Below are 12905 nucleotides of genomic sequence, written 5' to 3' on the forward strand. Positions count from 1 at the left end.
ACCACTCCAGATCGAGTCGTTCCCTCCCAGCTTCTCCTGCCCTTGCTATAACTGCCGCCCAGATGGAGCTGGAAGGGAGCAGAAGGAAGCTGGACTAGAAAATGTGAATGTGATGCGTAAGATAATTAGTATGGTTATTATATTCCACACACATTTATCGAACTTCTACCCACTGTTTCCAGAGCTCTAAAAAGCTTCAAAGATACATAAATCAAAATAGAATCTCCACCCTCATCTAGGGAGGGACTTGGCCTGCTTAATATTGTGACAAATGCTCTAATAGAGGAAAGCATTGTGTGTTCTCTATAGTAGGAGGAGTACGTAATCAAGCTTAGGAGGATGGGCTAGGAGGAGAGAGGGTAGTCAAGAGCGATTCTTCAGGTCGCTGACATTGGAACTGAAGTGAGTTTGAAGATAAGGGGGAAAGGAGCTATCTGATACGGCAAAGATAGCTGAAGAAGCCAGGGGGTATAATTTCCAAAGGTGGGAAGACTAGCCTTGAACTTGAGAAAAGATACCCACTTCACAGAGACCCATAAAACCATCCTCTCCAGCAGTCCTTTTCAGGCCCCGAGACTGCACGGCCCACCGCACAGGGTAGGTCCACAGGGACACCCCCCTCCCCCCCTCCCCCCACCGAGGGTCCCGGCAGTGGCTCTCCCTTCTGAAAGCCTGGGTTCAGCCATCTGCAAGGAGAGACAAAAAAAGAATGTATTTAGGAAGTGGTTAAGGGACTCCCCTGGAAATATCTTTCGAAAATACTCATCAAAACTTTGGATGACTCCAAGATGAATGAGCGTGGGCAGGGTGTTTTGAAACAGTTCCGCGGTAGGAAGCCGGAAATGCACGCCACTAGAGGGCGGTCGTCTCAATTTCCTTGTTCATTCGCTCTTCAGCTGGTTGAAGCGTGGCAGGCTAGAGCTGCAGGGAAACCTCTTGCTTTTTCAATACACCCTAACGTTGGCTAACGGAGGATGCCCCAGCTCCGGGCTGCGGGGCAAAGTGAGACCAAGGACTCGCTGGGACCTCCAGCGGCCTCGACACCCGGTCCCGCCTGCCCCGGAGCTCATGCGCCGCTGAAACCAAGTCCCCCACGGAATGTTTGCCGAGTGGAAGACAGACGTCGCCTGAAAAACACTTTAACATTCCCCTCCAAATATGACCCCTCCCTTCCTTTAAAGGCTTTGAACTAATAGGTACGAGTTATTAGAAGATGAAAAATACCTCTAGTCAGAAGAGAGACGTAGACAAATTCTAATTCGAACCCTACAAACGATTTTAGCTCACATGGGACACTTTGCGGATTGGTATACGTAATGGCATTTTATAAATCAAATGATAATTGCTCTCCGTGTTTCTTATTTATACAACTCCGCTTAAGTCCTTTCGGAATTACTTTTTCCTGAAACATTTCTTGAGCATCCATGTGCCAAGAACTGTGCCTGGCGCTGGAGATCCAGCACCAACTCTGACAGGTGTGGATCCGCTGGGCTAGAAGAGGGTGAACCCGCAAGCCGAAGAGCATGCTTTCTGGCAAAGGTGTGTACCAAATGCCACCGGAGCTGGGAAGAGAGCACTGCTGGGGGACGGGCACAGGAGGCTAGGACAGCGACCCAATGAGATAATGTGCCCTGACTGTGAGGGAGTCCCCCCGCCCCCCCGCCGTCGGCGAAGTGGGGGAAGTGAGTTTTCCTAAGCAAGGAGGAGGTCTGAGCTCACAGAGAGAAGGCGTTAGACTGAAGCTGGGGGAATGAGAAGCTCGTTGGTTGTGGTCTAAGTCCGGCTGCAGCAAACAGGGAAAGGCAACCTAGGAAAAGGGAAGGTCATATTTAAGACACGGAGGCAAAGAGGAGAGTGCCTTTTCCAGCCACCAGGCCTTGGAGGCGGGGCTGCTGGGCGGTCAGCACACTGCCCTGTGGCAGCGAGCTGGGGGCCGACCCGACAGGTACCTGGCCCGACACTTGAGACCTGCGATGACTCACAGTCACCTGGGTGACTGATCGAGGGAGATGGGATGGCTCTGTGGTTTTGAAGGGTCTGCGTAGAGAACCCGTTGGTGGGGGCCAGTGAAGAGTCTACTGAAATAATCCAGGTGAGGAATGATGGTGACTCAAGACCAGTAGTGAGGGCAGTGATTTTGTCAGTCTTCTGAAGCTAAAGCCAACCTGACTCGTTCACTGGTTGGTGATGACCGTGAACGGAAGAGAGAACTCAAGGTTGGTCGGTGCCCAGGTGTGTGACCCAAGCACCCGGCAGGCTGGGGTTACCACTTCCTGAATGGGAAAGACAAAGATTTGGGAGGGGCGCACTGAGGCCTTTGCTCTTGAGCACACGCAGTTCCTGCTGGACCTGGAAGCGCATGGGGAACATAAACGGTGGGCAGTGTGAGCCTGGAATTCAGGAGAGTCTGGGCCGGGGGGTGGAACTTGGGCTGGTGGTGTGCACAGCGCTGCTGAGACGCGTGGAGCTCACGAAGGGGGCGCGTGCCGGGGTCCCCGGGAGGCGCCGGGAGAGCCTGAGAGCAAGGGAAGACCTCGGCTGCTCAATGGGCAGACAGGGGAGGGAAATAACCTGGGCCAGAGGAGCCCAGGATGGACACAGGCAGTGTGTGCATGGGGGATGGGGGACAGGAGGGAGGGAAGTGGGTATTGTGCGTGCAGAAGAGTGTGAGTTATATATGGGTAAAGGGGGCTGTTCACGGTGGGGGTGGGTGTCCTGGGCTGGCTCCTAACCCCCCCTACCGGAATCCCACGTCTCCTGACTGTAGAGAAGCTCAGGGTGCGGGGGCCAGCAGGAACACCTCCACTCCTGCACTTAGTGAAGGGCATTGCAAGCCAGAAAGGATGAGGTCCAAGGCAGCCAACCAAACCCCTGCCCTGCATGGAGGGCCCGACGCAGCCCCCACTTCTTTTCCTCATCAAGGTAGACAGATGTCCTCGAAGAGCCACCTGATGTGGCTTTGGGCCTGTGTCTGTCAGTGTTCTTCCATGCAAGGAGCAGAAACCCACTCTGGTCACTTAAGCGAAAGGGCTTTATGACAAGGATACACGGGGACTCAGACCACCTGCAGAAAGCTGGAGGTCAGGCGAGGACAATGGGTGGGAACCAGGGAGTCAGGAAGCCGGGCCACCGAAACCCCCGGGCAGGAACCCCCTGGCAGACACAGCCCGCGACTTGTTCTTAGTGGCCCCTTGCTTCGCAACCCCATGTGAGGTTTGAAGTTTGTGTTTGGGGTAAATAGTGGCGGGCGGTCCAGTTGCTCACTCTGGCTAGCAGGGAGAAGGAGACTTTGCCCACTGAGACTCATGTCTCAAGGATTCCCTAAAACTTGGAAGGCCATCTGGGTGCTGGCAAGCAGCAACAACAGAAAAGACAGATAATCTATAAAGTCAAAGTCAAACCCTCGAGGTTCAAATCCCAGGACACTGTGTGACCACGAGCCACGGATCTACCATCCCGAAGGATCCATCTTCTCATGTGAAAAATGGGATAATAATACACCTCTAATAGGGTGGTCGTGAAGATCAAGTTGCTTGTCCCACATGGCATCGCAGGGCCAGGCCGAGGCGTCCGGGCTTTACTCAAGGACCCGCCACTTGACTCCCAGGCTGCCGTAGCTTCCACGGGCCAGGGTGGCTGCATACATCCTGTGGAGACTAGACATCCCTCTGTAACTCAGGCTCCTGCCATTCAGCTTGACAATTACACCCTTGTATCCCGAGGCCTTCTGAAATGGCAGGCACCCCGATACTCACATCACAGGCATTATTTTATGTAATCCTCATAACAAAGCATGAGGTAGGTACTAGGGTCACTCCCGTGTTCCGATGAGGCAACTGAGGCTCCGAGAGCCTAAGTAGCTTCCCCATGGTCCTTTGAGATGGGAGCGCATCCTGCTAACCGCTAAACAGGACCACCTCGACCATGGCTGATGGAGCCCACCTGTGGGCCCGGCTCCAGCCCCCTTAGCTCACAGCATGAAGCCAACCTGCCCCCAGAGCCAGTGCCCACCGGGAAGGTTACAGGGATCCTGCCGTTTCCTTCAGAGCTGGGTGGGGGGGAGGGGCAGCCCTTCTTCCCCATCCTGGTCCAAGCGTGTGACCAGGGCGAGGGGAGTCCTGCTGCAGCTCTGGGCTGCCCACCCAAGAGCTCAGACACCCAGCCAGCCTCCTCCTTTGGGGCCCAGAGGAAGCAGCAGCAGACCAGGCTCCTCACGGAAGCCACGCTGAGCACCATGTGGTCCCCAAAGAGCTCTGGAATGAGCAGAGGACAGGAGAGTGCTAGAGGCCTCCCAGGCATGCCAAGGATATTCCCTCGAAAAGGGCACCAGTGCGACGCAAGGGCGTGCAGTTTGCCCCGTGCATGCGGGGCCTGGCGCCCTTCCGACCAGGTACCCGGGGAAGGCCGCGCTGTGCCTGCTGGATGGAGGGAAGCAGGTCACACCTGGCTCCCGAGGGGATGGTTTCATTTTACTCCTCTGATGAAATGTTTCTAAGAAATGTAAAATGAAACATTCTGAGGGTTGGGTATTTTTCCACTTGGCAAATACCTGTGATTTATAGGGCACAGGTTACTCCTTCCTTGCTCTAGTCTTTTCCTTCTTCCTCCACCCCCATTCCCCGGCAGCCCAGTGCAGGTCAAGATCAGCTCAGCTCCGCTGGCTTGTGAGGCCCCGGGGGAGAGTGCCTGGAGAGGTCCACCACCAGCGCCCTCAAGAGCCCGCGGCAGGTGCTCGCCGGCCAGCACAGTCTGCTGCAAAGTAAGTGAGGGGGTCTGGGGTCTCTGTGGCCCCTCCAGGAGCCAGGAGATGCCAGAAGAGATGATCTGGTTCCCAGCAACATCAGAAGAGCAGAAGATGCAAAGGGCAGAGCCACCCAGCACCCCTTAGCCACAGGGCGAGTGAAGCTTCCCTTAGCTCACACTTTGGGCTTAAGAACCAACAGCCTCCACTTAAAAAGGAGCTACATTTTTTTTTTTTTTTTTAAATCTAGCTTGAAGGGGACCTGGAGACTGTCATTGGAGACAATTTGCAAATAAAAAAACAGAAAAAAGAAAAGAAAAGAAAGAAAACAGAGAGAGGGAGGGAGGAAGCTTTTGTCCAATTCATTCATGCAACCTTTGTTTATTTAGAAAGCACATTTTGTAATCATTAGTGCTGAGTTAGTGGAGGGTTTACAAAGATTGTTATATTTAGTCCCTGGCCTCAAGGGCCTATCACTATATTGTCATTTCTACTTTGCTCTCAGGATGATCTGAATCAGGAAAATCACCCTGGAAAGGGCTTTATCCCATCTGGTCTTTTTGTCAGTAAATTTTAGATCTGGCTTGTTTTGGTGCAGGTGACTCGGCTAACAATTAGACGAAAGACAGTTTTAAGTAGAGTTAGTGTAGCTAGGATGGGTTTTGTTCAACTCAGCAAGCACTGAGCGAGCATCTGTTATATGGCATGGATGGGGCTGGGTGCCAGGGGTGCGGAGGTGAGTGAGGTCAGTCCCCGTTCTCAAGAAGATCCCAGTCTAAACACATCCAGACTGCAAGGTGGACTAAATACTGTAAAAAGACATGACATGCTGTGAACAGTGAGGGTAAGATCCCACAGCTGGGAATCAGGAAGGTTTTCTGAAGGAGAAGGCATTAGAGAGTAAAAACAACCCTCCCCCCCCCAACTCTGCACTGTCTCTCTGTCCTATCCCAATCTATGTATTCCCTCCCTTAATCATTCATGCATACATTCAGCAAATATTTATTGAGCTCCAAGGTGTCCTAGGCACTGTGCTAGCCTTGCGAGTACAGTGGTGAGCAGCACAGATCAAGTCCCAGGCTTTTGTATGCATTCCACTAGGTGGGGATGGGCCAAAGACACCAGCCAATGAAGGGACAAACATACTGCCATGTCGGCGATGGTGAGTGTTACAAATTAAAATAAGGTGCAGGGGACACATAGCTCAGTGCACGCAGGGGAGGACTGTGTGTTCCATTTCAAGTACAGCATTACAGAAGCTCTCTCTGAGTTGGAGACATTTGGGCAGAGACCTGAATGAAGTGGCAGAGTGAGCCTGGGAGCTCTGGGGGGGGAAGAGTATCCCTGGCAGAGGGAACCGGCAAGCACAAAGGCCCTGGGGTAGGAACGTGATTGATGACCAGGTGGCAGGAGCTTTGTGAATGAGGGGAATGGTGGGTGGAGAGGCAAGCAGGGGCCAGGTGAGGAGTTTGGATTGTATTCTAAGGGTGATGGGAGGCCGCGGGAGGATTTGAACAGGGACTCAGATCATCTGACATGTGTGTTGAAGAGATTATTGTGGCCGTAAAAGGTCAAGGAGGGAAGCGAGGAGGACTTATGGAGTATTTTCAGTTTGAGGAACAAAAAACAGAGTTGACCTTTCCGATATAGGGAAATAGCAAGAGGAGTAAGGCTCAGGGCGGGGATTTCAGGGGCTCAGGTTTGGGCATACCAAATTCCAAGTGCCTGTTAGATGTACCTGAGTGGAGACACTGAGCAGACAGTTGGATCTGAACTTTAGGGACTAGTCAGAAACACCATGGCCAAGCAAAGGCCAAGTAGATGAGGACTACCAAGAGGTCTTTCAGATTTGGCCTATAGGAAATTATAGAACCTCCTTCACTGGAGCAATACCAGTAGCATAATGGGGTAAAAACCAAATTGTGGGTGTAAGACAGTGAGTATAGATTATGCTTCCAGAAGAACCAACTTTGGGCTTTGTTCATTCCCTTTTTCTTTGTTTCCTATTGCATTAATTTCCACCCTTATCTTTATTTACCTCCTTCTATTTTCTTCGGGCTTTCTGTTCTGTTAATTTTGTGGAGGGGAGCCTCACCTAATTAATTTTCAGCTTTCCTTCTTTTCTGAGGCAAGTGTTTCGGGTAGAAAAGTTTCCAAACATCACATATGCTGCGTTGCACAAGTTTTAAAATGTGGTGATTATGCCGTCATTTTGTTCTGAGGATTTCTAAATTTCCACTGTGAATGGAAATTCTTTGACCCCCTCCTCCTGTCTCATCCCCAGCAAGGATGCAATTATAAAGAGAAGTTTACTATAGAAGGGCCACAAAAATGACAGGCAGATCTGAATAACAAAGACATGGAAATTCTAGAAATAAAAAGTGTAACCACTGCAATGAAAATCACATTCACTAAATTAAACAGAAGAGGAGATGACACATTGAAAGAGAATTTATTCAGAGCGCCGCAAAGACATATAAGAATATGGAGAAAAAGAAAGAGAAGTTAAAAGCATCAAAGATAGAATGAGGCCTATTATGCCCGATTGGAGTTCTGGAAGGAGAATAAAGATAAAATGGAGCAGAGGTGGTCGATATTGAGGAGATCCCAGAAATGATGCAAAACACCGATGAACCCGCAGGTCCAGGACTCACAACATATGGGAAGCAGGATAAATTAAAAACAAATCCATGCCTAAACACACGGTTTTGAAATGGCAAGACATCAAAGACAGAGAGAAGACCTTGAAAGTCACCAGAGAGAAAATACGGATCCCTTGAAAAGGACAGTTGGAAGGAGGCCAACTTCTCAGCAGAACAACAGAAGTGAGGAGACTGACCATACTGGGTCAAGCGAAAAGAGCTGTCCACCTAGATCTGTGCCCTCTGCAAAAGAGCTGTTCAGGGGCACCTGGGTGGCTCAGTTGGTTGGGCATCTGCCTTCAGCTCAGGTCAGGATCCCAGGGTCCTGGGATGAGTCCCGCATCGGGCTCCCTGCTCGGCGGGGAGTCTGCTTCTGCCTCTCCCACCGCCCCTCCTCCCTTGGCTTGTGCTCACTCTCTTGCTGTCTCTCTCCCTCTGTCAAATAAATAAATAAAATCTTTAAATAAAAGGGGGGAGGGCTGTTCCAGAATAAAGGCCAAGTATCTACAGGATGCAAAATTGAGAGCATTTACCACCAAGAGAACTATTCTAAAGAATGAACTTCAAGGAAGAAAATGATGCCAACAGGACGGTGTGATATGCAAGAAAAAAGAGTAAGCAAGTGTCACTATATCAATAAACTCTAAATATGTTTTTCCCTGGAGTTAAATGTTCTGAACAGCACTGAGAGAGTTCAGAGAGGGAGAAATGGGATGGGGAGGAAGGTCAAGCTCAGCCATAAGATTTTTGGTTAAATATGTACAGTAAACTTTGAAGGGAACCACTAGAAGCATAGAAATAGCACACGAACATTCCAAATGTGGCGAGACAGAAAAATATGTAATAAAGGAAACAACTTGGTTAAGTTTTCTTTTTAAAAGGCCGGAATGAGGAATGACAGGGATGGTCAGGTTCAACTAAAACAGTGATGGGCTGTTGACACAAGGCAAGACTAAAGGTTATGGCATAAGTTAGGTGCCCCCGTTGAGGGGTTTACCCTGAGAAAGTGGTGGGTCAGACCAGAGCTTTGGGAAGGTGAGATTGCCCAGCGCGGGGGATGCACCCAGGGCGGGGGCAGGAAGCTTCACCACACCGTGGGCCTGAGCTGGGGCTGCGGCAGCGACCGGGGACAGGAGGGGCCAGCTGGGGAGATGAAAAAGTCATCTCCGTCATCCCGACAGAAAGCCAGCAATGGCCATGCCCTTCCAGTCCAAATGACAGACACAGGCCTCTGATCTCAACCCGGGGAGCATAGTGCTTGTGCCAAAACCAGGCCAGAATTCTGAGCTCCACATCAAGATCTCTGGAACTGAGAGAGACTGAGCTTATTTTACTTACAAGTGACAAAATTAGTGCCCCAGGCAGTCCGGGCCTTCGAATCCTGCCATCAAGGGAGGGGGCTGTCCAGTCGCCCCGCTGAAAACCTACCTCTTGGCAATTGTCATTTGAAGCTGTGCTCACTCAGAAACTAAAAGAACACTAGGGACTGAGAGACACACACACACAGTATTTAAAAAACTACCGATTCCACTGTTACTGCAATAAAAATTCCTCCCACATGAACCAAGCTTGGCTGATTCCAATCCCTGCTCTCCCAAGTTCTTCACACCTCACCTGAAAATAATAGGAGATCCTGTTATTTCGGTAGGCTGGGCGGGATTTATTTTAACATTTCCTTTTACTGATGAGGAGACAGAGACCCAGAAACTGACGTGGCTTGCCCGAGATCACTCCCCAGTGAGCACAAGGAAGCCGGGCTGCGTGGTGTGGGCTGGTTTCTCTTTCTGCCGGCAGGTGCGAACTTGTTTGGGTGACAAGAGGGAGTCAGTGGAAGAGAATGGGGCTGACTCCAGCCTCTGTTTCCATCCACCCTCTCCCACTCGTCTTGCTGCTCTTTTTGTAAAGGGGTTTGTACCTCTCTGAAACGGTGACATTTCTGAACATTGTAAACAAACAAAAAAACCTGGAGAGCTTCTAAAGAGAGGCAGAGTACACAAGTCATATTAAAAGGATCAGGAATGGGTTTGGATTTCCCGAACATCACCCTGGAAGAGAGAACATATGGATCATTGCTTTCCAATGTATTCTGTGGGAAAGCGATGTCCAACCTGGAATTTTACATTTGGCCAAACTGTCAAGCATGAGGCTCAAATAAGGACATTTTCAGATAAGCAAGGTTTTAAAAATTTACCACCTGAGGAGATGATGCTTGCAAAATGGCCAAGCTAACATCAATCGTTGTTTGGCCGAAGCCGAAACGCACCATCTGAGACACACGACTAAAGCAGAAATGTTATTGTTAAAGTTTACCTATTAATGTAACTTTTATTACGAAGAGCCTTAGAGGTCGATGTTTAAAGTCTGGCATTATAATGCAGGAAGAAGAATTTGTCAGCACTTCAAGCTGCTAGACTATTCCTGTGGTCATTATATCTGTCATTCAAACAGATGCTCACTTTCAACTGAGTTTGGGTGAGAAAGCTCATTTTAGGGTCTCCTTGCCGGCCCAGGATACCACTGATGGTGACGTTGTTCCCAAATGATTAATCTTTTTTTTTTCTCTATAGTAACTCCGATAATGCTCATCTCCTTTTCAACTCCTGCTTGGAAGATTGGGTTGCTGATGAAGATGCTATTTTGTGGAAGCAGTCCACCAATGGACCAATGTCGGAATATTTTCATAAGGAAAGCAAATTTTTGCTCTATTTTTTTTAAACCTTGGATAAACAGGTATGGAAATGAAGTAACAGAACTGGATTTCAGAATAACAGAGTCTTCTATAAATTTTTACCTGTATCTAAGATTTTATTGCGTGTGCAGCAATTTCAGCATCTTCCCTGGAGAAGAATGAAAGGAGGAACTTTGAAATAGGCATAATTTAATATGCTAAGTGAAATAAGTCAAGCAGAGAAAGTCAGTTATCATATGGTTTCGCTTATTTGTGGAACATAAGGAATAGCATGGAGGACATTAGGAGAAGAAAGGGAAAAATGAAGGGGGGGAATGGGGAGAGGAACCATGAGAGACTATAGACTCTGAGAAACAAACTGAGGGTTTTAGAGGGGAGGGGGGTGGAGGGATGGGTTAGCCTGGTGATGGGTATTAGGGAAGGCACGTATTGCATGGAGCACTGGGTGTTATACGAAAACAAGGAATCGTGGATCACTACATCAAAAACAGATGATGTACTGTATGGTGACTAAGATAACATAATAAAATTAAAAAAAAAGAAATAGGCAAAATTTAAGAAAAAGTTGTTCTCTGGGGCGCCTGGGTGGCTCAGTCGGTAAAGTGTCTGACTCTTGATTTTGGCTCAGGTCATGATCTCAGGGTCAGGCGGTGGAGTTCTGTGTGGGGCTCTGCGCTGAGCATGGAGCCTGCTTGGGATTCTCCCTCTCCCTCTGCCCATCCCTCCCTTCTTCACGCGCATCTGTGCGTGCGTGCATGCGTGTGTGTGTGTGTGCTCTCTCCCTCTCTCAAAAAAAAATAAAATAAAAAAAGGAAAAGAAAAGAAGAAAAGAAAAGAAAATTTGTTCTCTTAAGGTCTTTCATTTTGGTTACTTCTCCAGCAGAGTCGAGCAAATGAATTAATTTCTGTGCAATCAACCAGTGGGTGTGAGCTGATCCCGCTAAGTTGGGATTATTACCTGACACCTACAAGATTAAGTCATCTTTTAAAAATCAAGCCATCTTTTATAGGTAATAGCTGTTGTTCCATCTGTTTGACCATCTCCTGTAAGTACATGACAGAACAATTCCAGAGTCATGCAGTTTCTCTTCTGCTGAAGACTGATGAAAATGGCCCATTATCTTTTTGCTTCAGCCTGTAATTCTGTTAAAATAGAGTTGCAATTACATCCTTAATACACAACTTAAGGATGTGTGCAAAATGTTTTGCTTGGGATTCCAAAGTCACTGATTATCTTCGCTGTGATTTTTCTATTGTCAGTCTAGAGATTGGCTTTCTGTTCTATAAACGCGTCTTCTATCGGTTTTGCCCTTCTCTTGGTTAGACTGCCTGTCCCCGCTCCCATGCCCCAGCCTTATTCCTTGACAAGCAACTTTAAGTAGTTTAATTCCTGAAAGTCCTTGCCTTATGAAGAGGAAAAACACAACCGTTTCCTCTACTGTTTCCTTTGGCTACTACTTGCACCAATACTTCTGGTCACCAAATGGGTGGGTTTTTTTCTCACACCAACCAATTCTCCAACACCAGCTGCATGTCCTATGATTCCATCCAGTTCGGACACCATCTGCCTGGAGTCAGATCCCACAGGTTAAGGGCTCAGCCTCACGAAACTGTTCTCCCTTCACATACCAAGAGCCAGCGTGAGACCTCAGGTACCCACATTTCTGTATGACTTGGCTACAAATCAGGGGTTCCTCAACCCCCTCTTCAGGTTTAATAATTTGCTATAGTGGCTCACAGAACTGAGGAAAACACTTATGTTCACTGGTTTATTATGTAATAAGGGATATGATAAAGAATACAGATGCTAGCCAGATGAAGAGATACACAGAGAGGTCCAGGAGGGTCCTGAAAGCAAGAACTCCTGTCTCTGTGGAGTTGTGGTGCACCCCCCTCCCAGCACATAGATGTGTTCACCAACCTGGAAGCTCTCTGAACCCCCTAGCTCAGGGATTTTTATTGAGGCTTCATGACATAGGCATGATTGATTAGTAACTCAATCTCCAGTCCTGCTTCCTTCCCTGGAGGATGAGGGTAGGACTGAAAGTTCCAAGCTTTTGTTGGTCTTAGTGACCCTTTCCCATCCTGAAGCCATCTAGGAGCCCACCAAGAGTCAGCTTATTAGAACAAAAGATGTTTCTATCACCCAGGAAATTCTAAGGGGTATGGGAACTCTGTGTCAGGAACCAGAATCAAAGACCAAATATTAGGACAGAAGGTGTTCCTAGCACCTTTATTGCTTAGGAATTTAAAAAGGGCTTTAGGAATGCTGACCAGGAGCTGGGAATGAAGATCAAAGTATTTATATATCTTATTAATCACAATACGATACCATATCTGGGAAGTAGAAGTATGAATTTATGGAAGACTTTAATAAGTCAAAGACCCCTGTTGTAAATTCTAAGGGTAATTTTAAAAAGGAAAAAAAAGCTTGTGGAATGGAAGGAAAAAATGATAAATATATATATAATTTTATTATGTATATTATTTATTATATATTATTATTAAATATTATATATTTATTAAATACATACATTTATTAATGTAATAAAAGACAGAAAGGAGAGAAAAATGATCACATAGATCATTTGAGATGAATAAAAAATAAAGAGATGACAGATTTAAACCCGAGTATGTCAATAATTACATTAAATATAAATGAACTAAACACTGTAATTAAAAGCAAAGATTGTCAGCCAGGATTTTAAAAAACAAAAATATTAAGCTATATGATACTGTCAGGAGAGTCTACTGGAATATAAGGATAAGAAATGTTAAAAGCAATAAAATGGATTAAGGTACACCATGAAAATATTAATCCAAAGAAATCTGG

At 47.6% G+C, this 12905-nt stretch overlaps 1 protein-coding gene across 2 annotated transcripts in view; it reads left to right on the plus strand.

The window, feature by feature from the left end:
* The window catches only part of LOC102735455 (mannosyl-oligosaccharide 1,2-alpha-mannosidase IB), an 85843-nt gene extending 75481 nt beyond the window's left edge, over positions 1–10362 (plus strand). Inside the window, exon 7 of one of the 2 annotated variants that reach the window (XM_081815766.1) lies at positions 9951–10362. In XM_081815766.1, coding sequence (XP_081671892.1) covers positions 9951–10098 — 148 coding nt within the window. In that variant the 3' untranslated portion in view covers positions 10099–10362. The remainder of the gene's footprint in view (positions 1–9950) is intronic. The other variant, XM_081815764.1, reaches the window with a different exon arrangement.
* The last annotated feature ends 2543 nt before the right edge of the window (positions 10363–12905 follow it).

Source organism: Leptonychotes weddellii, chromosome 4 (assembly GCF_054177405.1).
Source record: "Leptonychotes weddellii isolate Sample4059 chromosome 4, ASM5417740v2, whole genome shotgun sequence".
NCBI lineage: Eukaryota > Metazoa > Chordata > Mammalia > Carnivora > Phocidae > Leptonychotes > Leptonychotes weddellii.